The sequence below is a fragment of the Nothobranchius furzeri genome, chromosome 9 (assembly GCF_043380555.1).
Source record: "Nothobranchius furzeri strain GRZ-AD chromosome 9, NfurGRZ-RIMD1, whole genome shotgun sequence".
NCBI classification, from domain to species: Eukaryota; Metazoa; Chordata; class Actinopteri; order Cyprinodontiformes; family Nothobranchiidae; genus Nothobranchius; species Nothobranchius furzeri.
Window position 1 is genome coordinate 25245246 of NC_091749.1, and position 20448 is coordinate 25265693.

Here is a 20448-nt window from a genome sequence, read left to right on the forward strand (position 1 = left end):
ATAGGATTGTTGTGAGTCCTTCTGAAGCCACATGTGCTGGCAGCAATGAGCGTGGAGATGGAGAAACAGATCTGAAACATCTGCTGAGGATGATGGGAAACACAAACATGCATTCATGCACATACACACACAGGCGCATAAGCACTCACTCACACACATGCATGCACATTCACACAGAGATGCGCACACACACACACACACACACACAGAACTGAACATTAACACATTTTACCAAAAATGACTCATTTGTCCAGCTTAAATGAAATAGAAACCTCAGTTTTAAATCTGCCTGTGTGTGTGCGCGCGTGTGTGTGTGTGTGTGAAAACGGCTGCCTGCATGAGCGTGCTCTCTGCTTGTTTTAGGTGCTTAGCAAAGTGACACGCTGAGGTATTGACCTGTTAATCATGGAGCTTCAGAAAGGAACAGGCAGGTCTTTGGTAACATAGAAAGCACAGCTGGAGGTCATGAACCCAACACCCCCCCTCTTTCTGAGTATGAATCCGACTTGAACCCTTTCTAGACATCTACAGATTTGTTTTAGTTTTGCTTGTTTTGTCACACTTTGATATTTCAGACAGACCTGTAAAATGCTGCTTACAAATGATTTCATGACAGACGTTAGGTTATGCATATAACCACTGTTCCCTGAAGGAGAGGAACGAGGTACAACGAAGGCACTATGGAACATCATGCCCTCGTGTGGGCTGGCTGAAGACACATTTAATCACACCTGTAAAGGCTAATGAGCTGTGTGGAGGCCCCACCCTCCACTTATAAGCGACAGCATCACCACCATTCCCCAGTTCAATAACCACTCTTCACAGAGCTGGGCTGTGAAATGGGGAAGCCCTGTGTTGTACCTTGTTCCTCTCCTTCAAAGAACAGTGGTTATATGCATAACCTAACATTCCCTTTCAGTTGATTCACTCAGTACAATGAAGGTACTATTGGACTTATAAAAACACCCAATGAGCAGGTATCAAACCTGGGCCGAGATTGCAATCTAAGCCCTTTTCAGATAGACATTCTGGAATATGTGTAGACAATTCAATCCGGTTTTTAACCGGAACTGTGTTTTCAGACACACCACTTTTGTAACGGAACTTGTCCTTTCTGCTGCCTTCACACAGCAGGGAAAAGTTCCAGATGTCGGGAGGTGGGAGAAATAGTGTGGCAGGCGTACATGTGTCATTTACTCAAACAAAGCCATTCTGTCAAACATGACAGACGAAGAGGTAGAATTCCTCTCACTGATCAGACTTATGTTAAGCATAATTCTGCGCACACAAGAGACCAGGATGATGAAGCTCAATGGTTAAAGGAATCACTGAAGCGGTGTGAAGCGCTCCATCGTGCGGAGACGGTACCGTAGGAGGCGAGCTGCCATGGTTCGCCACATGCTACAGCAGCAGGCTATCTAGCTGCGCACAGCGTACCCCGGTCCCCTCCGCCTCCCCATCCTCCCTGTCCGGAACTCGACCTCACCAGTCTGAAGCAGCCACCTTGTCCACAAAAAGGTCTTACGGACCGAGTCCGGAACATTTCCGTTTTTCATGGCCTGTTTGAAGGGGGCTAAGACAGCACGTCAGACCCAGCAGAAAGAACTGTAACATCCAAATGGTAAAACCTCACAAAAGTGTGGGGTGTAGCCCAAGTTGCAGTGGAGCAAATATCACCAACTGAAATGCATTTAAACTGCGCCCAAGAAGCTAGTGAAGGTTCTCAGTTATCCAGATCATGGTAATCCAAAAGCGAAACGTCTTCAAGACACCAAAGAAGTCCAGTTGCCTTCATTTGAACCCTTTTGGAGCGCCCAAGAAGCAGGCACATCTCTAGTAAGTGTGTGCCCTGACCCCTAGGGGCAGCTGGGATCCAGTGACACTGTGTGGGGGGCTACCAGGAGGAATCAGTGCTCTGAGATCATCTAGGCACATGTAGGTCTGCAACATAGTGACAGAGCTGAGGGCAGAAGTAGCCTGGGCCCGGTATAATTTCACCAGCTGCATGGAGGAGACCCTGCATTGCTTGGAGGGCAAAACTGCCAGACCACTGACCCTGTTGTTACTGGTCAGAGCCAAGTAAGCAGCCAGTGAGGACTCTATAGGGGGCAGACTCACCAGACCCAGCTTCTCGGCACTGTCAAGATCCACAAACTGTCCATAGCCTGGCACTGCGGTGAAGGTGGACAGTGGCTTAGCCCAGAATGATGTTAGTTTGGTCACAAAGTCTGGGTAAGGCTATAGCAAGTTCTTTTACATCAGCCGGTTTGGTGGCGAGGAAAAAAAGCAGCAAAGTAGGACTTCTTGTCTGTCGGTGGAGGAGCAGGCCAGTCCACTTCCAGCTTATCCAGTGCTCATCTTCAGAGTGGCTGGAAAGACGCGTCCTCCCGAAGGTCAGGAGTTGAAGCAGCAGTAGAGAGCTTCCTTGTCATACAGGAGGTCGTGACCATTGACGCAAATGTCCAGCACATCCTCCTCAGGAGGGAGACACTGGGAAGCTTCCAGGTCAGACATGGGTAGTCTGTCTGCCACCTCCATTTGATCTGTCCAGCTAGAAGTGGGGACTTTGATCATGAGACCATCCCTGTCAGAAGTGGGCGAAGTCGGTTCAGCCGACTCTGAGAACATGGGTTCTTGCTGCACAACCATAGCTTCACCCAAGAGGCTCTGGAAGAATTTCACATGCTGTTCGAGCTTGGAACGGCGGAGCCTGCCACAGAACTCGCAAGCCTCCGAAAGTGATCTCCTAGCATGCAGGAATCCCAGGCAGGAAGCACAGGTTTTGTGCAGATCCGACTCATGGAGAGAGAACTCGCAGCCCTGAGGACAGGGACGCAAAGCAGGCTTTTGCTTACCTGGTTCCGACACAGTGTTCATGGAGAGACACAGAGCGGGGTACAGGAAGCGAAAAGTGAAGCACAAAGCAACAAAAAGGTAGCACTCATGCAAAACGCCAGCCAGATGGCAGCAGAGAAGCCCCAACGAGCAGTTAAGTTAGCTTTTCAATGGTGCACCTAATAAAGACGTGTTCTAGCTCTCCCGTAGATTGCCAGCATAAACAACGCTTCGGTCAGCAGCCACGGTAAAAAGGATAGCTAAGACACACACAAACGTCTCAAAATAAGTCACAAAGCTAAATGCAAAGTTTAGGGCAGAACATTGATTCAAGTTCCCTGATCGAGCAGACATGTGAGAATACACTTAATGACAGCTTAGAGACAAGCTAGTGGTTAATGCTAGCAGCTAGCCACTATAATCGAGTATGGTGTGCTTCTTCAAAGATTCATCATCGTTTATGTCCACATCTTAATCCATCAATTGTTAGATTGTTTTCATCAGCTCTAAAGAGCACCCCAGCTAAACAAACCAACACACTGCCTTAAACTTGCCCTTGCTGTGTCTGCCATGCCAACAGAAGCTGACTAGCACATAGCATGACTCGGCTGAGAAAAAATGTGCCGGTAAATGCGTCCACAAATAATGGCACAGGTGACAGAAGGCAAATAGATGGTTCTACGATCTCTGAGCTTTGGTTAGTTCGTCATTATTTTATAATCCTTAACAGTCTCATATCGTCAGATTGCACGGCCCTTATTTCATCCCACTATGTTACAATGTTAATAAAAGTTCTCCAATTCAATGGACGAGTTTGTTACGTGCACTCCTTAGCAAGCTAACATCCTGACTGAGGCCATTGCGAGCACGTTGGTCATGAGACTCCTGTCCATGTCAGCGACCAAGATTTCAAAGAGATGATCAAGCAGTTCAACCCAAGATACCACGACTACTACCTACCAGGCTGATCCCATTTCACCACCGTGATGGGAAAAAAAAACAACCTTTGAGGTGTGTATGTGTGTGTGCGAGTGCGCCTTTGTCTCTGTTTCTCTGTGGACACAAATAAAATAAGCATTAGAATATAATGCATTTATTGATCAAGTAAAAAGATTGTTGACTGAGCAATCAAGAAACTATGTTTTTAAAGCATAATACATTTTCTTTGTGTTAAATCTCAACTTTATTTGATATGATAGAATTATTGATTTGGTAAATAAACTAAATTGAATATCTTTTATCTTTACAATAAAGCAGACCCTCAGGGTTGGAGAATCCTGGTGCAATAAGCTATACTTTTATGAATGACACCATTAGTGGACTAATCGCCAACAAAACTGGCGATTAGTCGACTATTAAAATAGTCGTTTGAGGCAGCCTTACTTCTCAGTCCCTACACCCACAGCAGGTACCTGAGATCCAGTGGTCAAGGCCTACTGGTTGTGCAGCGCACCAGGCTAAAGACCAAAGGTGACAGATAATTTGCTGCTGTGGCCCCCAGACTCAGGAACTCTCTCCCCTGAGCGTGAGATCAGTGGACTCAGTGGTCTCCTTTAAAAAACAGCAGAAAACCCACCTGTTCAAGCAGTTTTTTTTTTTTGGTGTGACCTTCTGTTGATCTGTCAACCCAACCTTCTCTTCATGCTGCTGTTTCTACCACTTCTGCCTTTCTCTGTTTCCCAGGTTTACTTTTTATTATTCATCTTTGCCTTCCTTCACAATTTTTATCTACTTTTTTCTTTTCGCCATTTTGATCATGATATATCTTTTTGTTCTTATCGCCTTTGATTTTTATCTTTAGAGGCGCTGTAGGGAGCCTAGGTCTACCCCGCTTCCGGTCGGCTCATGGGTCCCCAGAAGAACGAAAATTTAATGAAAGTCAACGGGGCTAAAAGAGCTATTTTTTTAATCAGCTTTGCCTTACACCCTGGATCGCAAATATGTTGTATGGTCAGGTTTTTCAACTACACCAGTCACGTACTTTGAGATTTAAAGCTTGTAAAAAATCGTAATTAGCATGACTACAAATCAGATATCGGCACGTCACATATCATGTCTACATTACCACATAATCTCCTCTCCCTTTGCATGGCTGCTACATACTGGGTGGTACTGGGTGGTCTTGGAATGTAGATTCTTGTGTAGGTCTACGGGAGTAAGAGGCTTGGGTGGGAGTCTCCATCTCTCTCTTGAGGCAGCCTTACTTCTCAGTCCCTACACCCACAGCAGGTCCCTGACATGTATGGTATGGAGAAGCATGGATGGGAGTCGAAGTAAGCGTCAGTTTAAAATGTGTTGCTTGCAAACTTTGGAATGACATGTTGGCCATAGGGGACTGTGAAACAGGGTCCTCAGTAGATGCGTCTTCAAACAGTCTCTTTTTGGCACAACAAACTTTTGACGCAAGCACCTGTTCCAGATCAGAAACCCTCTTGGTCATTCCATTCAGCGCAGATGTCTGTGCTGCCAGCATAGACTCTTGATATTGTATTTTGGTCTCTTGGATCTGCAACAAATTCTGGAATCCTCCCAAAGTCACATTGCAGCCTGTTGTTCTTGCAGTAGGCGCAGCTGTGCTTGGATGGACCCTGCTCCTAGGAGCTCCTCTCTACCCCCGATGAGTCGTTAGCCTCTATTGAGAGGGAGTTGTTGTGTTGATTAGATGCAGGAATGTGTCACCTAGACTGAAACTGCTTAGGAATGAGATTCAAAGCTGCATCATAGGTACTGGAAAGGTGATATGTAAGCCCCCCTCCCCTATTTAAAGTTTGTCACATTTGACACATTTAAAAAGTAATAAAAAGTCTTATCACAGCTTTAGAAAGTCTTAGCTTTTGAAATTATTTATTTTGGAATTAGCCGTCCAACAGTTTGGATCCCCAAAACATCGTAAAAGGGTGTACATTTAGTCATTTTTTTATTAAAAAAAAAAACGAACAGGTTATTGTGGGTACGTTAGTAATTTTCCTCTCAGAGCACCAGGGCGGGCGAGGTGAAAGTTCAAAACCACAATGTACGCTCTGGTGGTCCCGGTGCGTATTACGAACACACCGAAACGTTAAAAGTATCACTGACCACTGTAAATGGTTACACCTTGAAATGGCGGTGAGGTATTAAAAATATTGAGAAGATCTTGAAAAACTATTGAAAAGGTATTAAATTTAACTTCAAGATTCCTGCATAAACCCTGAAGAAGGGCAGTTGGTTGTTGTTACTGCTTCCATAGTCAAGCAGAGGAGCCTACAGTAGCAATTATATATGTCCTCTGTGCTAGGGCTGCTCAATTAATCAAATTTTAATCACGATTACGATCTGAGTTTTGAACGATTATAAAAACAAAACAAGCTGATTATTTGCTCCTCTCACTTGCGCTGCCCCGAGTTGCAAAAGATGTGCTCCTCCCACAGTGTTGCCAACTTGGTGACTTTGACGCCATTTCCAAAAGCTTTTCAGACCCCCTTCTTGACTTTTTAAATCTTTAAAAGTACCTAGCGAACACCTCAGAAACATCTCTGGTAACCCTTAGCTACTTTCTGGATAACTGTCGTCGACATTTCCTGCAGGTTAGCTAAAAACTCCGCCTGCGCTCCGGACCGTTCTACACAACATTAGGAAAGGGAATGATGTAGTGATGTGTCAGTCGCTAAAGAAACAGCTCTCGGAGCCGGCACCCTGTTGGACTAACCAGAGTGAGCGACACACACACCGCACCTGCGGACTCCTGAGCCGCTAAAAACGGCTAAATGTGCGCGTGCGGCGTGCTAAACACACGTGCAGCTTGCCCCGATTGCTGAGACCGGGTTGGGGGTGCAGCTGTGGTTGGAACAATTATTACATTAACTGATGGACCTGTAAATAAATAGTTTATAAATAAGGTAGAAATAAGTTCCTCACGCTGATAACTAAGCTCTCTGAGGACACGGTGCTAGTGTACTCTCCTACAGCACCTTGACATGACTCAATAAATGTTATGCAACATTTTGTGAACATCAATTTATTTGCACTTATTTGTTATAAATGCCACTGTATAATTCTTGCTGTCAGTATTTGCAAGATGTTGGTATTTGGGTCTGTACTGGTTAGACTTAAATGAGTTAAACCAAGGTCTATAGCCCTTGGGTCATAAACTATGAGCTATAAGTATATTGGTCTTTTATACTGGGAATCAGGAGTTATTTTAGTGATCATTTTGTTTCTTATTTATTTTTGCCCTGATTGTGCCCTGAGCAATTTTATGACAGAATAAAAACAAATAAAATCAACATAAATTGAAAAATCGTCCTACATAATCGAGATCTCAATTTCAGTCACCATAACGCCGGGGACACACCGGCCGCAGAAGCGCCGCGAAGCACAGAGAAGCGAATCGCTCACGAAATTTGGCCGCTGCTTGCCGCTCCTCAGTTCAGATCAGACGCGCCCCAGTCGAGGCGCGCCTCGGCTCAGCTGTAGTTTTTCTTTTAAACACTTGGTGTCCTCCATTCTCTCTCTGCCTTTTCTCAGCTCTTTTCCTCTACGTTTGAGTGTTTGTACGCGTGTGTGTGTGTGTGTGTGTGTGTGTGTGTGTGTGTGTGTGTGTGTGTGTGTGTGTGTGTGTGTGTGTGTGTGTGTGTGTGTGTGAACCTATGGTATGAGTTGTTTCTGCCAGATGAATCTCTTGGAACCCGCTCCAATTCTGCAGCTGTATCTTAGCAGTTTCTTCCGACATGGGTACGTAAACAATCATGTTTTTCGGGGGTCGTACAGCTCCTTGTGTTTCTCAACTTCCATAATTCATTTAAAGTCATCCATCCTAACTGCTTGCCTCAGACTTTCTGCCTCTCTGTCCTGTTTGCTCCGGTGAAAAGACACCCAAAACCACACACCCCTTCACGTGGTCACACACGCACACAAGTTCGATGTGTGTGTATGTGTGTGCGTGTTCGTGTGGTTTTTCTGCAGTGTCTGTTTACGAACACGTTTGACTATTGCGGAATTTTATTTTGAAATGCTTTATTTTGTTAACTTTACCAGCCTGCCTCTTATGTCTACGTTTGACTTCCTGCCAGAATTGACGCGATTCACCCGCGGCTCGCGAAAAAAATAAAGCCAACGCCGAAATGATCGCTGCACGGCGCGGGCTGGAGCGCCGGCGCGTGCCGGCGCGAGGCGATTCGCGGCGCTTCGGCGGCCCATGTGGTCTATAGAATAGCTTAACAAGGGCGCCGAATGACGGCGGTCCCATTTTCGCGGCGCTTCCGCGGCCAGTGTGTCCCCGGCGTAATCGTGATTATTATTTTTGCCATAATCGAGCAGCCCTACTCTGTCCATCAACTTAGAATAAGTGTGAATCAGAGTTTCATTCTATTTATAAGCCCAGTATCTATAAAACAAATCCAAACAAATCATGAGATTATTAAATAAAATCTTCTCTTAACCAAGATATCTGATCATTACAGAAGCATATTGCATTCAGTTGAAAGAAACTGTTCAGTAATTCAGAAAAACTGAGCTTTTTATTTTCATTTTTTGAAGATAATGCTATACGCTTCTGTAGATCATCATACAAAGAACATACAATAACATGCCTAATGTTTTCCTCCACCTGACAGTGCTCACACAAACCTGCAGGATGTTTTCCCATTATCTTAAGTGTACTATTTAAATAAGGACCAACAAAGCCCTATTAACTATTGTTGGCTCTTTCCTAGTATAACCCATATATGGTATTGAAGTATTAACATTATCTATAATTTCAAAAAGAAATAACTTCTGCTGTCTTGATTGAGCCTTTCTGTGACAGTGTCAAAAACCAAACTGTTTAGTAAAGCGACATCTTGTGGTGACATCTTGCAATTGCATAATTTATGCAAATTAAACACACCCCCTGGGACCGTAAGCGTGACCCTGTGTGATGGGACTGGCAGAGAAGTGGCTGGTAACTGACTGGTCTTACTGGTTTACAGTCGGCAAAAAGTCGCATTTGTAGTCCTGGACTTATTTTCACACAAACCCTAAAATAACGTTTCCCCACATTTAAAAAAAAGCACTTTCATGGTATCAAAATTCGTCTTTAAAATTCACAGACATCATATGTGAAATCCATGGCACATAACAAGCGGAATTAGAAAATAGCTGTTTTAACCCCATTGACTTGCATTCATTTTTACGTTCTTCCAGGGACCCATGGTCCAGAAGTAGATGGGCATGACTTGAGCTCCCTATATAAAAATAGTTTCTTCTTCTTCCGTCATTTCATTGCCCTTACCAACATAAAAACAACTCAGATAATGGAGTCATATTTTTTAGGTCTTCACTCTTGGTGATTCTTACCTTGATGATTTATGTTAATGTATTACTTTTTACAACATATTTAGCAATAATTAGCTAAAAAACACCATGAATGTATGCAGGTGAGCAGACAGAGCCTTCAGCACCACAGCCTGAATACACAAAAAATCATCAGCATATGTGAAATTTGATTGTTTTGATTTTGCTTTTTAAACAAGTTAGTGTTTGATTTTAGAGTCAAGTTACATCATTATTTGCATTCATGCAGCATAAATAAAACAACGCTGTGTGTACTGTGGTCAGTGTGTATTTAAGTAGTCTTTAAAACCTTATGCTCGTAGCTCCAACTTTCCTTAGAATGCACAGGCGCTCCCATTAACATCAACTTTGTGGCAACATTCTCCATTTAACAAGATGACAGTGATTGCAGCAGCCATTGTGAGGTCTTTGTGAGTCTGCAGACACACATCCTGTGACTTAATGTTGTATCCCTACTTGATCATTAAATAGTACATTCCTCTGGAAAACAATGTCTGCTGAAATGTAAAGAATGTAAATGGCATGTTGGCTTAATGTCAGATCAACAGAAGCACCCGTTGTTGAAAGTAACCATATTTTCAATTTAGCCTCTGTTCAGTAAATTACACAAGCATCTCTCGTACTTTCTAAACAAAGTTAGACCCAACTAGGGTTGGGCGATATGGCCTAAAATCAATATCACGATATATTGAGGATTTCACCTCAATTACAATAAATAGACGATAACTACAAGTAGGGCTGCACAATGTATCGAAAAATTATTGTCATCGCGATAACAGGACGTGCCATAGGCCCATCGCAAAGCAAAAACGCCGTCAAAAATGGCGATAAATGTTTGGTTCAAACATTTTCATCCGTGTCATACATCACCTTTTTGTAAACCAGCTATTTTTTTACGCTGAAGTATTATTTGACCAATCAAATGTAGCCCTTCTGATATGCGGCCAATCAGATGGGTCCGTTCACGTAATATGCCCGCCCCCTACGTAGACCCTTAGGATGGAAAGCAACACCCGAACTGAGTTAGCGGCGCCGTTCCCTTCTTCGTCATGCTGGCTCAGAGCAACGAACGCACTTTGTGCTGAGGTTTCTGGATTCAGCGCTGCTTTCAAACGTGAACGTGAGTCCGCTCGGTGTCGTTAAGCAGCTGACAATAACCGGGCTGACTCCGACACGTGCCGGTGAACCAACCCACCGTTAGCCCCAGGCTCCGGTTAGCTTCCAGCTAAAAGGCTACAGCACTCTCCTCCCAGTCCCACCCTGCTAAAGAGGGCCTGGAAAAGTTCCTCCACACATCAAAGTGATTTTTCATTTATGAGCTTTTATAACCTTGTTAATCAGGATAGTTGATTTGCTGCTGCACATAAACTGTCAGTCAGAAGCTCTGCTAGCCGGTTATCTTAGAGGAGCTAGTTTTGTTAGCTTGTTATCAGAATCATAGTTACAGTTTCATCATCTGAGCTGCTTTTTAAGATCTAGGTAAACTTGTTCAATTTGGGGTTAAAAACAAACTTTTTCACATATTTTACATGTAGTTTTTTGCCAGTTCCTCTTCTGAAAGGTAGACAATTGTTTTTCTCTTACCCTCAAAAAATCTTAATATTCTCCTAGTTTGGCCCAGCACAGATCACTTCCCAATTGCAGCAACAACCTTATATCATAACCACATAAGTGGAGAAAATGTTCAGTAGCAATGAGATACTTTGCTGTTGCATTTAAGTGATGTTAACTAATATTTAACATTTAAACTTATTTTCAGATTTTTTATTTATTTATTCAAAAAACCCTGGTAACGGATGTTTTTCTGTATTTGGAGCATCAGAAAAAGTTGTATGGTGGAGGTGATGTTTTAAAGTCACTGAAAAACTGCATGTATGCAGTTTGTTGTTTTGCTGCTAATACAGTAGCAGGTGCAGCTGCATATTTTTGCAATAAAAATGTTATGTTGTAATGGAATTCATGCATTAGTTTTTGTTTGCTTTGAACCCAGAGCAGACGTCACACGCCAGACGACATCAACACTGCACACTTTAGTATTTGTTCATTTATCGTGAGTAATATCAATATCGCAATATTAAGCACTGTTATCGAATATCGCAGGTTTTCCTAATATCGTACAGCCCTAACTAAAGTATGCGCAGAAACAAAAGTTGTCCACTAGATGGGGCTCTCACATGTACCATGTTGAGTCACATGGTACAGCTTATTAAAGGGGCATTAACGTTGCCAACCTACACACATCTTTTCATTTTTTATTATCAAATTTATTGACATGGAAAAAATTATCACGATAAGTCAGAAATTTCGATAATGATACATTTTCAATTTATTGCCCAGCCCTAAACCCTACTGAGTTTTATTACCCATTATGTAATGAAGTTACTTATTTGTCTAAATTCACAACATCACTGCCATGTCCCTTGGCCTCCTCAAACCTTAGAAATGTATATACTACAAACTAAGTTTTATTTTTCAGTAACAAACTGACTTCATCCTGTGAGATATCTGAACTGCTGTGATGTCTAAAACCTTGTGGTTAATGAGGACTGAAGGCCTGACTTGTTTCAAAGAAGAGTCTGACTGTAAATCACAGATAAGGTTATCGGAGTGGTTAACGTGTTTAGCCTACCTACCCTTTAGACAAACACACTTATGCTTCTCTAACTTATCTAACTTCCTGTGTGCCTTCCACACCTGCTAGTGATAGTGAACCAATGGAACCACAAAGGCACTCATTCAGAAATACCCCCAGTACACACATTAAATGTGCATCAAATAATGCCGAAGCTAGGGCTGCAACAAACGATTATTTGGATAATCGATTAATCGGATGGGGTCTCGACACGATTAATCGATTAATCGGATTACATGGGGAAATTTTTAAAAACTGCTAGGGAAACGTTATTTCTCTCCTTCCTTCACTTTATTTAATACAACATTATTAGAAAACAGTTCAATAGCAGAAAAACAACATGCCATCACCTAAATTGTCTTATAAGGTGTATAGACAGAGACCCTAAGCTACATCTATCTGTGACCTAAAATGCTTGGTCCAAGTTAAACAGCTTAAGGGCAATTCTCATCTGTTTTGTTTGATCTCATCTGTTGACATTTATTTTAAATGTAATTAAACATAGGCTGTGAATTAATCAAAATTGATCACTATTTCCAAAAATGACTGAAAAAATACCAAATAAAGCAAAAGTAAATGAATGCCATCCTCCTTGCGATGATGCCCTGGGCAACTGCCAAAAAGTCACATCAAGAAATGCTGCTGATCATTCCAATGATCCCAAATAGACTCACATTAGGCCACATGAAAGCAACTGAACCCAAAAATATATTAACCAGTATATAACTGCACTCTCACACAACACGCCTGCAGCAACAGTTAGGACTCCTCCCTCCCTTTTAAAAGCGTTTTTGCTTCTGAGGACATTGTGGTTGTAAAACTACATGCTAGTAGTCTGGCCCCGGTGTGATCAACCAGTTTCTGCGGGAATGTGACGGCGGAACCAGGGCCAGATTAACACTTTGTTGTACCCTGGGCAACAATATTCAAGGGCTCCATCATCACGACCCAAGGATCACCATAATGTGGTCACATACAGAATATTTTACTGTAATATGCAGTAAATATACTCAATACTTGAATGCCTGACAACACGTAACCTGCCCAGAGTAACCTTTGACCCACCTCATGTGGACTGACCAATGAGGAGAGGGTCTTAACTTGAGGCCCTCTCTTCATTGGTCAGTCTGCATGAGACTGACTCTCAACTGACGTTCAGTCATAGGCAGCGAAGCGTCTCTGTGCAGCGCAAAAGCCCGGGTGGACAGTTTGTTTAATATAGGGTGACCATATTTCCATTTCCAAACAAGAGGACAGGGGATCTGTGCCTATGACGTCACTCTATGGCAACGCCACACAAACCATGTTGGGACTCATTTTTTGTAAGAACTAAATTATGATCAGATTCTGCCAATTAAAGGGCTCTAAACAATTCATATGTAAATATTTTGCATATTTAATGCAAAATCTAATTTTTCTGCTTTAGTGCTGCAACAAGGTTTTATTAATAATAAATTATTATACCTTTTGTTTTACTACAGCATCGGTAAGCTTCCTGTGCACAGATTATTAAGGATGCTTGTTTCAGCTGTGAGATTAGACGATAGGATCAATGAAAAAATAAGTTGTCACACACTCCATGGAAACTTTCAGAGAATCCACAAATGGTGGCTTTCACATGGTTTTGTTACTTTTAAAAAGTTTAGAAAAGCAGCAGATGAGACAGCATGTCTGATAATTTAGTTTTTCATCTGATAATATTAGAACATGTCAGTAATGTCTGAGGGGCTTTTATAAACACCATATAACTAACACTACTGGATAGGGTATGAATTACACAGAGGCTTCTGGGGAGCCCAGTTATTGGGGGGGGGGGGGGGGGGGGCATTTTGCCTTGGCCCCCAAAATGTCTTGAAACGGCCCTGGGTGTGTGACTGAGTTTTGAAGGTGATCTGAACTGTATCAGATGTATAAATATAACATGTGTATAACTTATTGTTTTTACTGGTAAAAACATGTAGTGGAGATAAATCTACCTACATTTTACTTTTCAACACTTTGTTTTGTTTTCTTGTTTTTATTTAACTATATTCCTGTCCTGTCTGTCTCTCATCTTCCTGCATCTCCTCTTAATTCTCCAGAAAATCTGTTGCCTGGATTCTTACCTTTTCACCTCATCAGTTACTTTTGAGCAGATCAAAGGGATCTCCTGACCACACGAGAGCGCGTTTTCGATGCTGCATGAGGTGACATCACCACAGCACAGGTGAAGAGCTCCGCAGTAGCGCGCTTCAGGCACAAATAAGACAAAATAGAGAACATGTGCGGACATGAACGATCGTGTGCTAATTATAGTTTTTTGGTTGCGCCACTTTGAGAATGGACCGTGCGCTGGAAGCAGCTGCCTGGATCGCTGCACAACAATGCGGAACCGGTACGCAGCTGCGCAAGTCTGCCGGCTCTCCCTCGCGCTGATCTGCCGGTACCGGCTCTCCCTCGCGCTGATCTGCGTCTCTACCTCGCGCTGATCTGCGGCTCTCCCTCGCGCTGATCTGACTTGCTCTGGTCTGCGCGCAACGGCGGGCGGGAAGGGGGGGGGGCGCTTTTGGAAGAGTTGTGCGACACAACGAATCGATGACGCAATTCGTTGCCAACGCTTTTAGTAATCGATTTTCATTGAATTTATCGATTCGTTGTTGCAGCCCTAGCCGAAGCATCTTAAGCATTTATCTATTAAAACATTTTAATGCTGGAAGAGAAAACTCAAAAGTCTGCAGATACCGTGTGTGCAATGTAGTGTATTCTTTCCTATTAAAAATGAATAAAAACACGATTTTATATGATTTAAAGCAACGATATGTTCCTTTTTCCAAGACCCTGCAGCCAGGAGCACTCATCATGGCTATGGGGAAAATTTGAGTGAATCCTTGTGATCGGTATTGGTGATCACCACTAATCAGCACTCATTGGTGATTGGCAGCAAAAAACCTGATCGGAGCATTCCAAACACTTTTACCCCAAACTAGAAAACCTGGACGTATTTATGACTTTAAATACCATGAAACATAAAGTGTTTTTTTTGACAGCAGTAAATTTAGCTGTGGAGCAAATTATGAGTTACAAACTGTGAAATAAACCTGGATGGTGGGAACTTTCTACAGCTGAATGAAGATAAGACTGAGATCCTCATCTGTGCCCCAGACAAGCTGGTTCCGTCAGCTTGCTTCTCACACCAAACCCTCCGTCAGGAATCTTGGCGTGACCTTTGACCCAGCTCTCACCCTGGATTCTCATGTCAGTTCTCTTGTTCGCTCTTCCTTCTTCCATCTCAGGAACATTGCTAAGCTGAGTCCCATTCTGTCCCACTCTGAACTTGAGACTGTTCTCCACTCCTTCATCTCCTCACGCTTAAGACTACTGTAACTCTCTTTTCACGTGTCTGAGCAGAACCTCCCTGAACCGTCTACAGGTGGTTCAGAATGCCTGTGCTTCGCTTCTGACCAAATTGTCAAAGTACACTCACTTCACGCTGCTTCTCCTCCAGCTTCACTGGCTGTCAGTCAACTTCAGGGTCCATTTCAAGATCCTGGTTCTGGTTTTAAGGATATGCCATTTACACACTAGCATCGGCTCCACTCCACTCCGCTCCGTCTCCCCGCGTTCTCTCCACACTGCCTTAGCAGCGAAGGGCTTTACCGGTCAGGAAACGGCTGGTAGTGAATGAGTTAAACTGATGTTATGCATTATGGGGCTCCCAGGGTGCAGATGAGTTGGTTGCCAATGCTCACCACATTATTATGAAATTAACAATGATTACTGTTTGATGACCCATCCATCCATCTTCTTCCACTTATCCAGAGTCGGGTCGCAGGGGAAGCAGCCTAAGTCGGAAGGCCCAAACTTTCCTCTCCCCAGCCACTTAGGCCAGCTCTTCTTGGGGAATCCCAAGGCATTCCCTGGCCAGATGAGAGACATAGTCCCTCCAACGTGTCCTAGGTCTATCTTTAGGCCTCCTCCTGGTTGGATGTGCCCGGAAAACCTCCCCAGGGAGGCGTCTGGGAAGCATCCTGATCAGATGCCTGAGCCACCTCAACTGGCTCCTCTCAATGTGGAGGAGCAGCAGACCTACTCACAGCCCCTCCCGAATGAAAAAGCTTCTCACCCCATCTCTAACCCCAAAATTCCACTATCTCCGCTCCGCCCCCGCCTTCCGCTGCTGCTCGCTTCCGAACTCAAATTATACTGTACCCGCTCTACAACGGCTCCGCTCCGGAGACCTGAGGTGGGCAAACAGGCATGCGCGGGATTGCAGAGATCTTGCGATACAGTCCGAGCAATAAACGCGGAAGTTAGATCCAAACACCCGTTGTGTGGGAGAAACATCGAAATGAACTGTTTAATCTGCCCATCATGTGTGTTGAGAGATCAGCAGTGTTTGGATCAAGAAAGTGTGACTTCTTTGATAGTGGAAACTGTATTTATGGCTTACTTTTGTGCATTTAAAGTTCAACTGCCATTGATAGTTGTTAAAAGTTGTTAAACCTGTGCATATGAAACAAAAAACGCTTTTTGTTTATCGATTTATTGTGAAAAAACGGAAGTTGTGCTTGCTCCCTTTCCTGTTGGGCAGTTGTGATTTCTGTCCATTGACTGCGGAGGTGCTCCGGCGTCCGGCAAAAATAGAATCGATCCTATCTTTGCCAGATGGCGGAAAGGCGGGCGGCGCACTGCGCCGCACGGCCGCAGTAGTAGAACAGCTCTGATTGACTACAATGGGACCGTTTTTGCTGCGGAGTTCGTGCCGGAGCGGAGATAGGGGAATTTTGGGGAAAGAGCCCAAACACTCTGCAGAGAAAACTAATTTCGGCCGCTTGTATCCACAATCTCCCCCTATAGTTGGAACACACCCTGCGGCCCCCCTTTTATAAATAGGGGAACCCCCACCCCGGTCTGCCAGTCCAGTGGAATTGCCCCCGACGTCCACGCGATATTGCAGAGCTGCGTCAGCCAACACAGCCCCACAACATCAAGAGCCTTAAGGAACTCCGGACAGATCTTATCCACCCCTGGAGCCTTGCCACAGAGGAGCTGTTTGACCACCTCAGTGACCTCAGCACCAGAAATTTGAGCCCAACTCACAAGTCCTCAGACTCTGCTTCATCACTGGAAGACGTGCCGGTGGGATTGAGGAGGTCTTCGAAGTATTCTGCCCATCAATCCACAACGTCCTGAGTAGAGGTCATCAGCACACCATCCCCACTATAAATAGTGTGTGTAGTGCACTGCTTTCCCCCCTGAGGCGCCGGAAGGTGGACCAGAATCTCCTTGAGTGCTTGATGACATTTTCCAAAATCTGCAAATTTCACTGGAAGGACACAAACCGAGGACAATATTTTCCCCGATATAGAGGGTTTATTTTTAGCCTGGCCTGCCAGACTTGTCCTCTAATTATACACAGAGGACTTCCCATAAGGAAGCATGGGGCTGGCTGGCCAGGCTAGGTTCATTTAGTTGTCAGAAAATATCACACGTTCCTGGCACTATAATTAGTACATGTAATACCCTCGAAACGACCAACAACACATATTTATCATTAAATAATAAATAGAAGTGGGGGATACAGATTTTTATTTTGTCCCACTGAGAGAAACAAATTGGGTGCCCCTGATCCATAGGCAGGGCTGGGTAGTGTAACCAACAACTGTACTCAAACAAGACCAGCACTAATTCAACACCTTTTACTCAAGTAAAAGTAGCTATCCAAGAAATTACTCAAGTAAGTGTAAAAACAATTTGATTAGAAGGCTACTTGAGTACTGAGTATCATCTGATCTCATTTTTAAAATGAGGACATTAAACAGACACAAAAAAAAGTTATGGACCCATTTTGGTATTTTAGTGACTGAAGGAGAAAATGTAAACAAATAAACAACATAATTACAAAATAACCAATTTTAGGCTAAAGCTATAAAAACTGACGACAATTTTCCTGATATAAAGGGTTTATTTACTTGTCTGAAAATGTAACACGTTTTTAAAAAACGCAATAATACCGGAAACTGTGATAATTTCGGTCGCAATAACCGTGAGGTTAAATTTTCACACCGTGACAACCCTAATTGACACCACAAAAGATCCTCATTTAGATGTCACCTAACCGCTTCAAACACAGACATCTCCTTCACAGTCTTCTCTTTAGCCATACAATCATGAAAAGTGCAAACCTTCATGATTGCGAACAGTGTTCAGTTATGTGAAAAGAGAAAACAAAACTGGATGCACTAGAATAGTCCGATTGTGATTAGGGATACTTACATACAAGGGAGCTTGCTGTGGATTGAGTTTCATGTCCCTGGACACTGGAGAGAAAAGAAGAAATTACAGCTTAGAGTTCGTGGTATGCAAGTTATTGTACCGTCTGTTTTCAGGTTTGAAACAACATAAAAGCATCTCTGAAAGTTTCACTTTCTCCTTGGAACAGTTACATATTGATCACGTATTTTGAGCTGCACACTAAAGCACTGTTCCAGTGAAAACTGACAGGACATACACACAAACATTTACGTTAAACAGTGTTCCTTCGAGTGTGTTGCGTTGCTGCTATTAAACAAACCTATTGCATTAATCAAATGGGTTGTACAAGTCTTAGAAATTTTTGTTTTTGACCAACTTTATAACTACATTGACACTAACAAGATACTCTCAGTTTCAGTCTGGGTTTAGAAAAAACTTCTTTACTACATTTTTATTAATGACCTTCCCTTGTGCTGTCCCACATGTACTGTTCACACGTACGCTGATGACACTATCTTATATTGTGCTAAACCCTCTGCATTGTTGACTGCCTTCAATTTTGACACCTTACAACACTAGTTAGGCCATTATAGACTTATTCTTAATAAAACTAAATCCTACTCAGTACTTTATCCTAGACCTTTGCTTCAGCTGCCTTGGGATCTTTAAACTTATTTTATTTTACTCTTTATGAGTAAAATGTGTGGATAAAGTCAAATACCTTGGTGTCTGGCTTGAGTCAGATCTATCCTTTAAAAGTTATATTTATATTCTTCTAATAAGGTTAATTAAATACAAAAACTCTGTATGGATCGATTAATTGCTTTGATTTCAAACTGAGTATTCACATTCCTAAACAACTTTTATTTCCTATCTTAGATTATGCAGATGTAGTCTATCATCCTTATTCCATCCTCTTGATGTTGTTTATAACAGCATTAGTCATTTTGTTTTACGATGCCTTTATTCAACACACCACTGCAGCATGTACGAAAGCCTGTCCTGGCTTTCATTAAAAGCCAGATGTAGATTTCATTGGTTAATCTTCATTTTTAAATGTAAATTCTTTGATTTTCCATCATATTTAAAAAGGTACTTGGTGCGCTCTAGTTGTCAGCATAACACAAGATTTAATGAGCATATTTATTTTGTTGTACCCAAGTTTAAAAAGAGGTGGGAAGCCTTGTTTTTAGTGTTAAGGCCCCACTGGAGTGGTATAATTCACCTGTTGACATACAATAAATAACTTATTTTAGACTTTTTCGGAACACTGTCTATTTACATGTATCACCCAGCTGTTACTGCTTCTAAGTTAGTTATTGTTATCTAGAAAGTATGTGAGTTAAGCTAAGCTTTTTTTTTTCATTGCATATTTTTAGGTGACTATAATTTTGTTTTATTTTTTTTCCCTTGAAGCATTTTTTTTATTTTTGTTTGTTTTCTCAGCTGCTAACCATCTTGCCATCTCTCTATGTGCTGTATTGCTGAAGGACCCTGTCAAAAACAAGATGTTACATCTCAAGAGGCTTTATACTCCAAAAATATAAGTAAATAAATAAATAAAACAGTCTGTTACACTGATACTTAGAGTCTTATTTTCTGACATTATGACAGGGAACCCCACCTTTCCCTAGGAGGTCCCCGGTTTAGTGTGTGGAGATGTTGGGTTGAGCTGAGAAGAAGAGGTCTGCAGCTGCAGATATGTTCCGGACAAAACACTATTATATTTATAATTTTATGTTATAAAACCTTATGTTTATAGATGAACAATACTTACACCACATGTATGTAGGAATCGTATTGCACCATTGGCCATTGCAGGAATATATGAGACATTGTCCTATGAAAATAAATAAATCTACAATAATGAAGCAAGGCCCTTTTAGGCAAAGATTTAAATCAAATGTAATTAATGACAGCACACATGAATCTGTATTCTTCATGTTTCAATATATCATTTAAATATAAACAATTAGTGCTTTCCACATGATCATTATATAAATTAATAATTGCACAAACAGAAAACACTGTTTTATATCAGCGATATGATATTGTGATGACATCACACAGCCTTCATACAAAGCTAACAAAAACATGTTGTGTTGTAACAACAACGAATGGAGCAGCATCAATGTAATCAATCTGGCAAAGCTACTGCAGCTCGGTCATTTCAAGAGATTTTGTTGTTTATTTGGCCCAGATTGTGTAACAACTGCTTTGTGCTACAGCTGGTTCTTGCAGATAAAAGAAAAACTTGTTCTGGACACGTGGTCCAAATTCTAATCAACCAAATGCTGAAGTACAGAATCAACAGTCTGTTAAGATGACTGCTGCAGAACACAATACAAGCGCCGGTTCAATCGGGTTGGTGCAGATGCCTCCCATGTAAAGTATAGTTAGCAATATGTTAGTAAGGTTTTAAGATCTCCTCTCAAATG

At 42.4% G+C, this 20448-nt stretch overlaps 1 protein-coding gene across 4 annotated transcripts in view; it reads right to left on the bottom strand.

The window, feature by feature from the left end:
* Positions 1-20448, bottom strand: part of LOC107381977 (A-kinase anchor protein 13) — a 201188-nt gene that overhangs the window by 144566 nt on the left and 36174 nt on the right. For all 4 annotated transcript variants that reach the window (XM_070554723.1, XM_070554721.1, XM_070554722.1 and 1 more), the window contains exon 2: positions 18032-18075. In XM_070554723.1, coding sequence (XP_070410824.1) covers positions 18032-18064 — 33 coding nt within the window. In that variant the 5' untranslated portion in view covers positions 18065-18075. The remainder of the gene's footprint in view (positions 1-18031; positions 18076-20448) is intronic.